General features: G+C 40.4%; 1 protein-coding gene across 4 annotated transcripts in view; it reads left to right on the top strand.

Annotated features, from left to right (window-relative positions):
• Positions 1 to 12885, top strand: part of sema6a (sema domain, transmembrane domain (TM), and cytoplasmic domain, (semaphorin) 6A) — a 71500-nt gene that overhangs the window by 13482 nt on the left and 45133 nt on the right. For 3 of the 4 annotated variants that reach the window (XM_016674053.1, XM_016674052.1, XM_016674051.1), the window contains exons 1-2: positions 11041 to 11257; positions 11955 to 12043. In XM_016674053.1, coding sequence (XP_016529539.1) covers positions 11056 to 11257; positions 11955 to 12043 — 291 coding nt within the window. In that variant the 5' untranslated portion in view covers positions 11041 to 11055. Of the gene's footprint in view, positions 1 to 74; positions 166 to 1961; positions 2082 to 2778; positions 2868 to 5971; positions 6190 to 8039; positions 8172 to 11040; positions 11258 to 11954; positions 12044 to 12885 lie in introns of those variants that run through there. The other variant, XM_016674054.1, reaches the window with a different exon arrangement.

Genomic DNA, 12885 nt, shown 5'->3' with positions numbered 1-12885 from the left:
AAGTGCAGCTGGTCTTATTGATGCCACACAGTTCTGATTTGCTCCTGACCTTTCTGATGTTTCTTGTCCTGCAGATGGACTCCTTGGAGGCTCTAGGAGAAGAGATCAGCGGGATGGCGCGCTGTCCATATGATGCCAAGCATGCCAATGTTGCACTCTTTGCTGGTAAGACTCAATTTCTCTGTGCAAGTCAATCAACCAGACACTTCAACAACAAATCCTGTTGACATTAAAAAAACAAGCTGTTCAATAATGCAGTTCACCAGAGATTTAACAAAATGTTTCTCATCAATGGTTGGAGTCAGCAAGTTGCTGTATGGATGTGACTGTTTGTGAAGTAACTAAGCTTTTACCAAAGGGCCTGGATATGAAGGGATGTGCTATTAGCTTGACACCCAATTTGTCTAAGACAATTTTAAGTAATAAAGGAAGTTGTTCTTGAATTAGCTGTTTATGGTGAGAAAGTTGAGCAATAAAGACTTCGGGTGTGTCTAAAGTTTTCGGGTGTGTCACCCTTTGAAGCACTCCGTCTTCGTTGATCCTTAATTGACCGCGAAGACTGGAAGTGAGTGGATAGTCTATGCTTCAGATTTAGTCCTTTACTTTGATGTACGTCCTGTAACCTAGGTGAAGGTGCTAAACACAAGCTGTCAAATAAATCTTTTTATTTTTTTTATTTTATTACTTAATACGTTTCATAGTCAAATGCAACCTTTAAAGGTTGCAGTCCCTGAATTTGGACACACCCTGCTAATGAAAAAGAGCACTTGGTTAAAATCAAGCTTTGAAGAAGCATCCACAACTTTCAAATAGTTTTCCTGGCTGCCCTATAGGGTACTCGGTATAAAACAAGAATATAAATGATTTTTTTTAGCACTGTGGGGGTTCAGGGACTAGCTAAGTACTTGTGAGTCCGCATTGCTAGTGAAAATTTTACAGCATCATCTTGTCACGTGAAGTGCTAGATGTAGTTACTTAAGCCATTTGGAGTCAAATTAGAAAGTTGAGAGTATTTGAGTGATGGATTTTTTCCCGTTGTATTTAATATTGTTATCATACGCTGCGGTTTTAAGGAAACTTTCTGACAACATCTCGTAAAGCAAAGTTAGCGTGTGTAACATGCATCAGAGGAAAATCGCCAAACATTCCTCTGTTTTTCCTCCAAGCCTGAAATTTGTTTCCTATTAGGGTCTTTGGAAATGCATCAGTAGTACTATGGTAACTGAAATAATAATTTGCCTCTGACTTTTCTGTTATTCCTTTTGTTTCTTGTTTAGTTTCTTTCAATATGAATGTGATTTATGAAAGGAGGAAACCAGAATGAGTCAATCCTCTTTGTTGGTGGAATGCGACCCACATGCTGCAAAAGACATCCAACCCTCGTTCATATTTATTATCATCCGATTTATGACACTATTGATGATCTGTCCCTTCTGGTTTCGCACACATGGTAGATGCCAAGCCGGAGCAGTTAATGTGTAGCAGAGCTACTTGGGAAAGAGCTGGAAGCTCTGAGTAATCATAAGGGTTCCTCTCTCTGCTATCCTTTCAATTATGTCGTTTGAGTTTCCACTGTGGTAAGGACCAAGCCATGCTGAGGTCATTCTGGTGGCGCATTGTGTTTGGGCAGTCGTGTGTGTTTGCGTGTCCATGAAAGTGTGTGACTGTGGCTTAAACAAGGGAGTGTGGGGATTCTGTATTTTATTCGTAGATGTGCAACATGTTTAAGTTTTGTTTGTTGTTTTGTTGAGGAATTCCTTCAGTTTGTGTGACTCGTCCATTTTCCAGGTCTCAGGCCTCTGAAATATGTTGGTGTATCCAACCGCAGAGGGCAGGAATCTCTTTGTTACTGAATGCTTTTTTATTTCCTCTCTTCTTTATGGCTCTCTGTGTCTTGCTCTCTTTATTCTTCTCCATCTTTCCTCCTCATTGCACTTTCTACCTCTGCATTCCCTGTCCAGACGGCAAGCTGTACTCAGCCACCGTAACAGACTTCCTAGCGATCGATGCGGTCATCTATCGTAGTCTTGGCGACAGCCCGACTCTTCGCACTGTCAAACACGACTCCAAGTGGCTGAAAGGTGAGTTGAGGACATGGGAACTCACTTGTTGCTGGCAAAAAAAAAAAAAATGTTTTCAAAGATGCATCACCATGTGTTGAAACTGCAGAATTGGCATAAGCAGGTTTCATATATCAGTATATCCCATTGATATGATTGGGATGATTTCTTTTATTTTTACGTTAAAAAATATGTGGCTGTCTTTTATATATATTTTTTTCTTCATTATCTAACATTCATTTAAACAGGTAAGCTGATTGAGAACAAAATTCTCATTTTCAACAATAACCTGTGTTGAGTATTCGTATGCATGCCATGAAACTGCTGTATCTTTGCTCAGGTTTATCGTATCGTCAGAACCTTGTTCCTGCAGGTCTGACACTAGATCAGTGCAGAACCACTTATGCAGATACTCCTCATTCTGCTTGAAGTTGATCCATTTTGCCATCCTGCTCCGACTGAAATTGTTCTGCCCCCAGGGTGAAACAAGCACCAGTCCAGTCTGTCAAAACCCAAAAGGGAGGCAGTCTTTTCTCACATGCAAATTGTTTTGCTCGCATAAAGGATAATAGAGTGAGGCTCTCAAGACCGACGATCGCTGCTTCTCCGCATAATACGACAGATATTCTGTTTGCTGTGAAATATGGTGTCAGAACTATTCTGTCGTGGCAAAACATCACTTTGACTTCTTTTCTTTTCCTCTTTTGCTCCCCTGCAGAACCGTACTTTGTCCAGGCAGTCAATTACGGAGACTTCATCTATTTCTTCTTTCGGGAAATTGCAATGGAGTACAACACAATGGGAAAGGTAAGCACAAGCCCAGTTCTTCTGTTATTGTTTGAACTCTAATCAGAGGTGACTTCCTATTTACTGGGAGAATGAGGAAGCGCCTGGGGAGGCCAACAGGATATGGGTGTATCACATATTGGGAAGGAGGCTTTCAGGAGTTGCTAAGTGGCAAGAACATATTTTAGAAACAACGGACAGGATACAGAACTTAAAATAGAACCAGAAAAAACAAAATCTATCGATGTCTGGAAGATCTATTTTGGAGGCTAAATATATCCCTCCTATTGCACGTCCGCATCTGTTCTGCAGTGCTCCTGTTTGACCTCTTGTCTCAATGTTTCCCATGAGAAATTCCTCCCAAGCGCCGCAGAGTAAAAACTTGGAGGGGGAACAGGAAAAGGCTGGTGAAGGAGAAGAAACAGCAGCAGCAGATTTTTCTCGGGGTATTACACCAGCGGGACGAGAAATTTCTTCTCTAATCATCTCATTTCAGTTTTGGATCAAGCAATGAGAGAGTTTAACGAAGCAGCAGGTAGAAGTGAAGACCAGCATGTACTTTGCTGAATAAATTAAAGGGAATATAAGAGAGAACGGTATGAGAGCAGATCTGAGGCGATGCAAAACACAGAAGTAATGGATTCAGTGCCAGAAACGACAGCCATGTGTTATATAGAGCATGAATACAGATCGAGCCTCTCAATCTGCTGGGTGTTTTGAAAGCAGCGTCAGTGTAATTATGCAAGTGGTGGGAGATCTGATGGAGCAGAGAGCAATTTAACATTCAGTGGATGATATCTCCCCATTATTTCCCAACAGAATGGCCTTCTCTGACAATGTAAAGAATCGCTTGTGCAACGTGGCACAACTGATAAATGTGCTGTGGAGGAATAAAAGAAAAATAAAACAAAAGGAAATATCTTTCTCAACATCGATATTGGCTTGGGGTGAACAAATTAGGATGTAAATCTGGAATAATGCAACCTTCAGCTTGACACTCTCACCTGTTCAGCATTTTCTGTTGCCACACACTGAAGCAGCCCTGGGTGAGGCTCGCTGCACGGTCAAATCTCTCATTCATATATCTGTATGTGGCTCAATGTGAGAACGGAGGGTTCTGGTGTGTACATAGCCGTGAGTGTGTGTGTGTGTGTGTGTGTGTGCGCGTTTAAGGATCTGGTTTAAATGCATGTTTGCACCCGTTCACACTGTCAATTTCGGGCCATGGTTGGAGTTATAGCTGTTAACTATAGTGTGACAACAGCTAATTACAACACTGGCTACCAAATCTAACAGTACAGCTGTAATTACAGTTTTTGGCTCCTATTTAATGCTGTATGGTTAAAACTTTCTGTTGCCAGGTGCTGACTAACTAAACATATGGCACACCAATTTACTGCAATGAAACACCAGGCTAAGATGTGGCTATCATTAGAAGAGTTTTCATCACGGTGTATATTGAGTTCTTTAAGGGGCAGAAACACCAAATACGGTATAAAATAAATATTTATGCTCGGTGTCTTAAATGAATTTTCCATTCTGTCTGTCATGTCAATAACAATAATGCTTTGGAAGGCCTCTTGAATTTCACTGACTAATTACGCCGAAGCTGTTTCCTTGTTCAATATTCCTCCTCTTGCCAGTTTTTTCTGAAGGAATCTCTAAAATACTCTTGTTGAAAATGATAAATACTTTCTAGTTAAAATTTTCCATTTCTTTTTGATTTAAGGACCACAATAGATAAGGAAAAGTGTAACTATAGCAGTACACTATACTGCTAATAGTTTTAGGTTACGTTTCATTACATCCCATTTTTAATACAAATAATTTTAATATGTCATTGGAACACCTTAACAGTTACAACATCTTCAATTCTTCAAGGAAAGATGCTTATAGGACTTATAAGTCAGTTTATGCTGATTGATTGTTCCTCCAGAAAAGGACATGTCCAACATGTCTCGTCCACCATCAGCTTTGACACTGATGGTGGACAAGAAGGCTGGTCTCAGAGTCTCTGCTCTAATTTATCTCAAAGTGCGCTGTCCTGGTTGAGGTCAGGACTCTGCAGGCTTGTCAAGTTTCTCCACCTATGTTCTCATATTCTCATAGACTTTGCTTTGTGCACTGGTGTTCCTGTTGGAACTGTTGGGGAAATGCCCATAAAGTCAGACATAAAATCATCTAGTACGTTGCTGTTGCATTAGTAGCTCCATTCACAAATGTTTGTAGAAGCAGTTTGCATGCCAAAGTGCTGGATTTCACATACCTGCAGCCAGGGGAGTGGTTAGAACATCTGAGTAAAATGATAGAGGGCTGAGTGAATATTTTTGGCTATACAGTACAAGTTAATCCTGCACCTAATTATTCATCTGTGACAGAAGTTTCTGTAAAAGGGTTTTGATTTGTGGAACCATCCTTTCCAGTCTACCTCACTCTTTTCTAATGAATGCTTGGATCGACCCGAGCTTCACCTGACATGGGATCAAGTATCCTCAATGTTTTTTTTTCTCAAAATCTAATTATATGGTGAAACTGCAAAAGAGGAGCTGAAAAGAACAGCTAATTATTCCCAGTGTTATCCAATGTGCAGCTTCAGCTGGGTGTGCTATAAAGGTTTCACCAAGAAAAAAAAGACAAAGTGTCACAAACACTGCATAATTTTTTTAATTTTAAATTTTTTTTCTGGTTCTTCCTGTAAAATTCAATCAACTATGTATTATGGAAACATAATGCTTATTTTATTCATGCTAAAATACCGAGTTTCTCACTTAGTGGAACGAGAACAAGTAGAAGGAATTGGATTGTGCTTCAATCAAATAGAGGATATTAACCAATACTGGTTATTGTTATTAACCGTTCCAATAATAGGAACTGTTAGTGTTCAGTTGAACAATAACCATTGTTGAATGCTTATGAACATTGGTTATGTTCATAACCAATTATGAACATTGGTTATCTTCATAACCAATGTTCATAATTGGTTATGAACAGTGCAAATCACAGTTTCCTTCTTAAACCTGCCAATTATGACTCTTACATGCCTATAAGTGTCCATGTACACCACTTAGAAATTAAGATGTGACTGACAAAGATGCCATAGGATTTTAAATGTATGACTCCACCAGGTGGTGTTTCCCCGGGTGGCGAGGGTTTGCAAGAACGACCGCGGAGGTTCTCCTCGCGTCCTGGAGAAGCAGTGGACGTCGTTCCTAAAGTCCCGCCTGAACTGCTCCATCCCTGGGGATTCCCACTTCTACTTCAACATCCTGCAGGCCGTCACGGACGTCATCCACATCAACGGGCGGGATGTGGTGATGGCCACTTTCTCCACGCCTTACAACAGGTATCCTGAATAACTAGGAGGCTCATCTCAGATCTGTGTGAACACGCCAGAAGCTGATTTTCATTGTTCCAGCTCTTATCCTGGTTATCTTTTTCAGTTAGAAGTACTTTCTAAAAACATTTTGACAGCCTGACCTTTATTAACGTTGGTAGAGCTGCTGCGCCTCTCGGCGACACGTACTTTCTGAGCGTTACAGGGCACACATTTACATCTCCTGTCAAAACAGTCTCGCCGCCCTTTTGACTTGCTGGCCTTAAATCTTATTTTCCGTTTCTGTTTCATGTTTCTAACTGTTCTCGAGGGCCATGGGAGTTTTTAATCTAAATTGAAAATTACCACAGAAGCACAGAGCTCGTCTGATAGCTCATACATATTGTAATTCTCTATTTTATGGCCGCTTTTTAAGCAGATAAGACAATTACTTGTGACAATGCAATTGAGCATGGTTAATGAACATTATAACCCAATGAAGCGGCACCTCTGAAACATTTCTATAAGGTTCCAGCATTCATTTTCTGTTTCATAGTTGGGGAGTGAGATTAGTGTGCAGACAAGACTCCGAGTTTGTCTGTCTGCCCACCTCGTTCTCAGTCTCTCCTCCTCGTCAGCTGTCTGGTAAAAAAATGAATATAATGGTCCTGCTTTCTGCACATATTCAATAGCGACAGCAGTTACTGTAATTTAGCAGCTGAGCAGAGAATTAACAGCTTTCTGACCTTGCTCTCTATAATGCTGCCCTTGTGTATTCTCGTCTCCCCAATGTCTACGAGACGAGTTTAGCTCATGATGCAACGCCGAGAAAATTCAACCAAGGAAAAATGGCGGAAAAATGAATTCTCTCAAGTTTTTTTCTTATACTTTTGAATGCAGTTGGATAAAGAAATAGAGAAATGAGTCACTGATCAGCTATGCATTGATTCCACACAAAGGCAGCTGCTGCGCCGCTATTTGAAGATGACGATTCTTTTCCCCATTTAAAAAAAGAGAGGCAGTAATAAAATTATTTGTTGTTCATGGATGGAGCTCAATAGTGGATTTGTAATGAACTTCAATATCATAAGGAAGGAGTTTGGGGAAACCCAGTCTGTAGGCCAACGATTAAAGAAAAAAAATTATTACAGCAGACTTTAAAAATCCTGAATAAACTTGTTAAAATATCAGGTTTCTATGGTGCAAAAACCAAGATAAACCATTTCAGAACATTTTCACACCACAGATTTTCAATCTCCAAATGTACATTTACAGAAGCCATAATTTTCTCCAATTGGTTTTGGTTCATTGGAAATTGTTTTGCAGCCTTCTCCTGACTGGAGCCTTTTGATAGAGACCTGTGGTATGGTTTGGAGTGTCTCTGATGGTTTTAGGTGTGATGTGACCCAGAAGATGTCAGAAAATGTCAGCCAAACTTCATTTGGGGTTTATCATATTTCTACCCTGCATTTGTTTAACTTTGGTAATTTTATTTTTTAAGTGTTTTTTTGTTCTCATCTAAAGGATTCCAGGGAAATGTTGGGCAGGTTTAAAGGTGGATCTGAAAACGTTTACATTGGTCTAGTTTTTTCAGATGACACAAAACTGGTGCTAAACAGTGGGATGTAGACTTCTTATATCCACTTTATGTATGAAATGCTATGAAGAATGATTGCTTTTAGAAATGCAACAAGTTCTCCTTCGAAATTTAAAACAAGGCAGGAGATTTAAACGCCTCTGTAAATGGATTGTAAATCCATGTCTCTGTCTCTCAGTGATAGTCCAGAATTGGCAAGATGTTTCCTTGTGAAATGTTCAGACAGTGGCTTGTTTATGCATTGTTTCCTTACTTTAATGTGTGTGTTTTTGTGTTATGGCAGCATTCCAGGTTCAGCAGTGTGTGCCTACGACATGGCGGAGGTGGCCCGCGCCTTCACTGGGCGATTCAAAGAGCAGAAATCCCCAGACTCCACCTGGACGCCTTTTCCTGAAGAGAGGGTTCCCAAGCCAAGGTACAGACAAGCAACACACACACACGCACACACCCACACATGGCAAATGCATTAAATACAGAATCGACTGTCTTTCTGTCATTACTCTCAAAAACTGCTCTCAATCACGCAAGTCATTTCTTTAGAAAACTGAAAATGACTGTTATCTAATCACCTACTTGCACTTCTCTTATTTTAATCATCTCTTTTGAACATCTGCTGCACATCATCTACAATTCCTTGCAGAACTATTCACAATGCTTCAACCATTTCACGTTCAGGTTATTTGAATACTTTTTATGTGATAGACCAACAAGGAGTAGTTCATAATTGTGAACTGGAGGGAAAATGATTCCTGGTTTTCAAAATTTTGAGAAAGGTTTGAGAACCGTGGAGTGCATGTGTATTCAGCCCCCCTGAGTCTTTGTAGAAACACCTTTTGAGGAATGTCTCCAGCAGCTTTGCACATCCAGAGTGACATTTTCTGCTCATCCTTCCTTGCAAAACAACCCAGCTGGGTTAGGCTGGATGCAGAGCATGTGTCAACATCAATTTTTCAGGTCTTGCTACAGAATCTCTCCATGTTTAGGCTTGTTGTCCTGCCCTGCTGGACAACAATCTTGTCTCAGGTCTTTGAGGTTTTCCCCAAAATTAGGTTTTGTCCATCTTGCCACTTACTATGATATTTTTTTTCCTTTCCCTGCAGTAGAAAAGCATTTTTTTACCACCACCATCTTTCATCATGGAAGGTGTGTTCAGGCTGATCAGAAGTGTTCTTTATTTTGGGGCATCAGCAGAATAATTATTTTATTTTATTTTACTTGAAAACTGTCTGTGTTTACCTTCTTTTTTTGTGCTATTTTATGTTGATCCACCACATGAAATCCTGATAAAAATTAATGTTTCTCCTTGTAATTTGATGAAAAGTCCAAGAGATTTGAAAACTTTTGCAAAATACTGAGCATACATCCGCTCTCAATCACATAAACACAATCTTTTTTTCATAGTTGCACACATTAGCTCCCCTGCTCCCCACCCGCAGTTTCATAAGCATCAGCAAATGAAGCATGAGATCATTTTAAATATGGCTGGCTAATTCCACAAATGTACCGACCTGATCAATCTCCCATCTATCTCTTGTTAATTAGAGCACTGAGAGTTTTTCTTATTTCCTGGAGGGAAGGAAAAAAAAAACAGATTCACTACAAAGATCTGGGCTACGATAATTGTTGGTGGGTGTATAGGTCCTCACTTAAAGCCAGGGGATTTGATTCTTCTACAAAACACAAGCTCTACATTGCTAATTTAATGCATAAATGAATGTACATGAGTGAGTTCACCCTTTTTACCTTGATTAGTGTATATAACGACTTGTTTACCCTGAGTGAGGTCAGACATTTCTAGAAGCAGATATGCTCACATTTGCTTACTGCAGTAATTGATGGGATTGATTAAATTTCTGCTCTCTGCCGCATTCAGACCCTTTTTATCTACAGGCAAGCAGATGGAGAGCTGCAACAATGCCACCAAGGTCCGGTCCTGTGGCAGTCTGTTCCTCCATGTGCTAGACTCCCAAACCCAATCATTTACAGATTTTCATATTTAATACATGTCTGTTTTGGTTCTGCCGTCCATATGCGTGCATGTGTGTGTGTGCATACCCTGCAAACTAACAGCAGATATTATTCTGTAGCTTATTTCAGCGGCCTCATAGATTTGGGAATCCACTTTAGGCTCAGGATTTTACAGTTAAATGTGTTTTCTTTTAGCAGGAAGTCAATGATCAAAGTTTTGTAGCCAGTTTCCCACATTTGGTTCTTGAAAAGCTTTAATCTGCTGATGTTTATGTAGGAATTCNGGGTACTCGGTATAAAACAAGAATATAAATGATTTTTTTTAGCACTGTGGGGGTTCAGGGACTAGCTAAGTACTTGTGAGTCCGCATTGCTAGTGAAAATTTTACAGCATCATCTTGTCACGTGAAGTGCTAGATGTAGTTACTTAAGCCATTTTGAGTCAAATTAGAAAGTTGAGAGTATTTGAGTGATGGATTTTTTCCCGTTGTATTTAATATTGTTATCATACGCTGCGGTTTTAAGGAAACTTTCTGACAACATCTCGTAAAGCAAAGTTAGCGTGTGTAACATGCATCAGAGGAAAAACGCCAAACATTCCTCTGTTTTTCCTCCAAGCCTGAAATTTGTTTCCTATTAGGGTCTTTGAAAATGCATCAGTAGTACTATGGTAACTGAAATAATAATTTGCCTCTGACTTTTCTGTTATTCCTTTTGTTTCTTGTTTAGTTTCTTTCAATATGAATGTGATTTATGAAAGGAGGAAACCAGAATGAGTCAACCCTCTTTGTTGGTGGAATGTGACCCACATGCTGCAAAAGACATCCAACCCTCGTTCATATTTATTATCATCCGATTTATGACACTATTGATGATCTGTCCCTTCTGGTTTCGAACACATGGTAGATGCCAAGCCGGAGCAGTTAATGTGTAGCAGAGCTACTTGGGAAAGAGCTGGAAGCTCTGAGTAATCATAAGGGTTCCTCTCTCTGCTATCCTTTCAATTATGTCGTTTGAGTTTCCACTGTGGTAAGGACCAAGCCATGCTGAGGTCATTCTGGTGGCGCATTGTGTTTGGGCAGTCGTGTGTGTTTGCGTGTCCATGAAAGTGTGTGACTGTGGCTTAAACAAGGGAGTGTGGGGATTCTGTATTTTATTTGTAGATGTGCAACATGTTTAAGTTTTGTTTGTTGTTTTGTTGAGGAATTCCTTCAGTTTGTGTGACTCGTCCATTTTCCAGGTCTCAGGCCTCTGAAATATGTTGGTGTATCCAACCGCAGAGGGCAGGAATCTCTTTGTTACTGAATGCTTTTTTATTTCCTCTCTTCTTTATGGCTCTCTGTGTCTTGCTCTCTTTATTCTTCTCCATCTTTCCTCCTCATTGCACTTTCTACCTCTGCATTCCCTGTCCAGACGGCAAGCTGTACTCAGCCACCGTAACAGACTTCCTAGCGATCGATGCGGTCATCTATCGTAGTCTTGGCGACAGCCCGACTCTTCGCACTGTCAAACACGACTCCAAGTGGCTGAAAGGTGAGTTGAGGACATGGGAACTCACTTGTTGCTGGCAAAAAAAAAAAAAATGTTTTCAAAGATGCATCACCATGTGTTGAAACTGCAGAATTGGCATAAGCAGGTTTCATATATCAGTATATCCCATTGATATGATTGGGATGATTTCTTTTATTTTTACGTTAAAAAATATGTGGCTGTCTTTTATATATATTTTTTTCTTCATTATCTAACATTCATTTAAACAGGTAAGCTGATTGAGAACAAAATTCTCATTTTCAACAATAACCTGTGTTGAGTATTTGTATGCATGCCATGAAACTGCTGTATCTTTGCTCAGGTTTATCGTATCGTCAGAACCTTGTTCCTGCAGGTCTGACACTAGATCAGTGCAGAACCACTTATGCAGATACTCCTCATTCTGCTTGAAGTTGATCCATTTTGCCATCCTGCTCCGACTGAAATTGTTCTGCCCCCAGGGTGAAACAAGCACCAGTCCAGTCTGTCAAAACCCAAAAGGGAGGCAGTCTTTTCTCACATGCAAATTGTTTTGCTCGCATAAAGGATAATAGCGTGAGGCTCTCAAGACCGACGATCGCTGCTTCTCCGCATAATACGACAGATATTCTGTTTGCTGTGAAATATGGTGTCAGAACTATTCTGTCGTGGCAAAACATCACTTTGACTTCTTTTCTTTTCCTCTTTTGCTCCCCTGCAGAACCGTACTTTGTCCAGGCAGTCAATTACGGAGACTTCATCTATTTCTTCTTTCGGGAAATTGCAATGGAGTACAACACAATGGGAAAGGTAAGCACAAGCCCAGTTCTTCTGTTATTGTTTGAACTCTAATCAGAGGTGACTTCCTATTTACTGGGAGAATGAGGAAGCGCCTGGGGAGGCCAACAGGATATGGGTGTATCACATATTGGGAAGGAGGCTTTCAGGAGTTGCTAAGTGGCAAGAACATATTTTAGAAACAACGGACAGGATACAGAACTTAAAATAGAACCAGAAAAAACAAAATCTATCGATGTCTGGAAGATCTATTTTGGAGGCTAAATATATCCCTCCTATTGCACGTCCGCATCTGTTCTGCAGTGCTCCTGTTTGACCTCTTGTCTCAATGTTTCCCATGAGAAATTCCTCCCAAGCGCCGCAGAGTAAAAACTTGGAGGGGGAACAGGAAAAGGCTGGTGAAGGAGAAGAAACAGCAGCAGCAGATTTTTCTCGGGGTATTACACCAGCGGGACGAGAAATTTCTTCTCTAATCATCTCATTTCAGTTTTGGATCAAGCAATGAGAGAGTTTAACGAAGCAGCAGGTAGAAGTGAAGACCAGCATGTACTTTGCTGAATAAATTAAAGGGAATATAAGAGAGAACGGTATGAGAGCAGATCTGAGGCGATGCAAAACACAGAAGTAATGGATTCAGTGCCAGAAACGACAGCCATGTGTTATATAGAGCATGAATACAGATCGAGCCTCTCAATCTGCTGGGTGTTTTGAAAGCAGCGTCAGTGTAATTATGCAAGTGGTGGGAGATCTGATGGAGCAGAGAGCAATTTAACATTCAGTGGATGATATCTCCCCATTATTTCCCAACAGAATGGCCTTCTCTGACAATGTAAAGAATCGCTTGTGCAACGTGG

Source organism: Poecilia formosa, unplaced genomic scaffold (assembly GCF_000485575.1).
Source record: "Poecilia formosa unplaced genomic scaffold, Poecilia_formosa-5.1.2 Scaffold89, whole genome shotgun sequence".
NCBI lineage: Eukaryota > Metazoa > Chordata > Actinopteri > Cyprinodontiformes > Poeciliidae > Poecilia > Poecilia formosa.
Note: the sequence above shows the minus strand (reverse complement) of the source record. Positions and strands in the feature narration are given on the sequence as shown.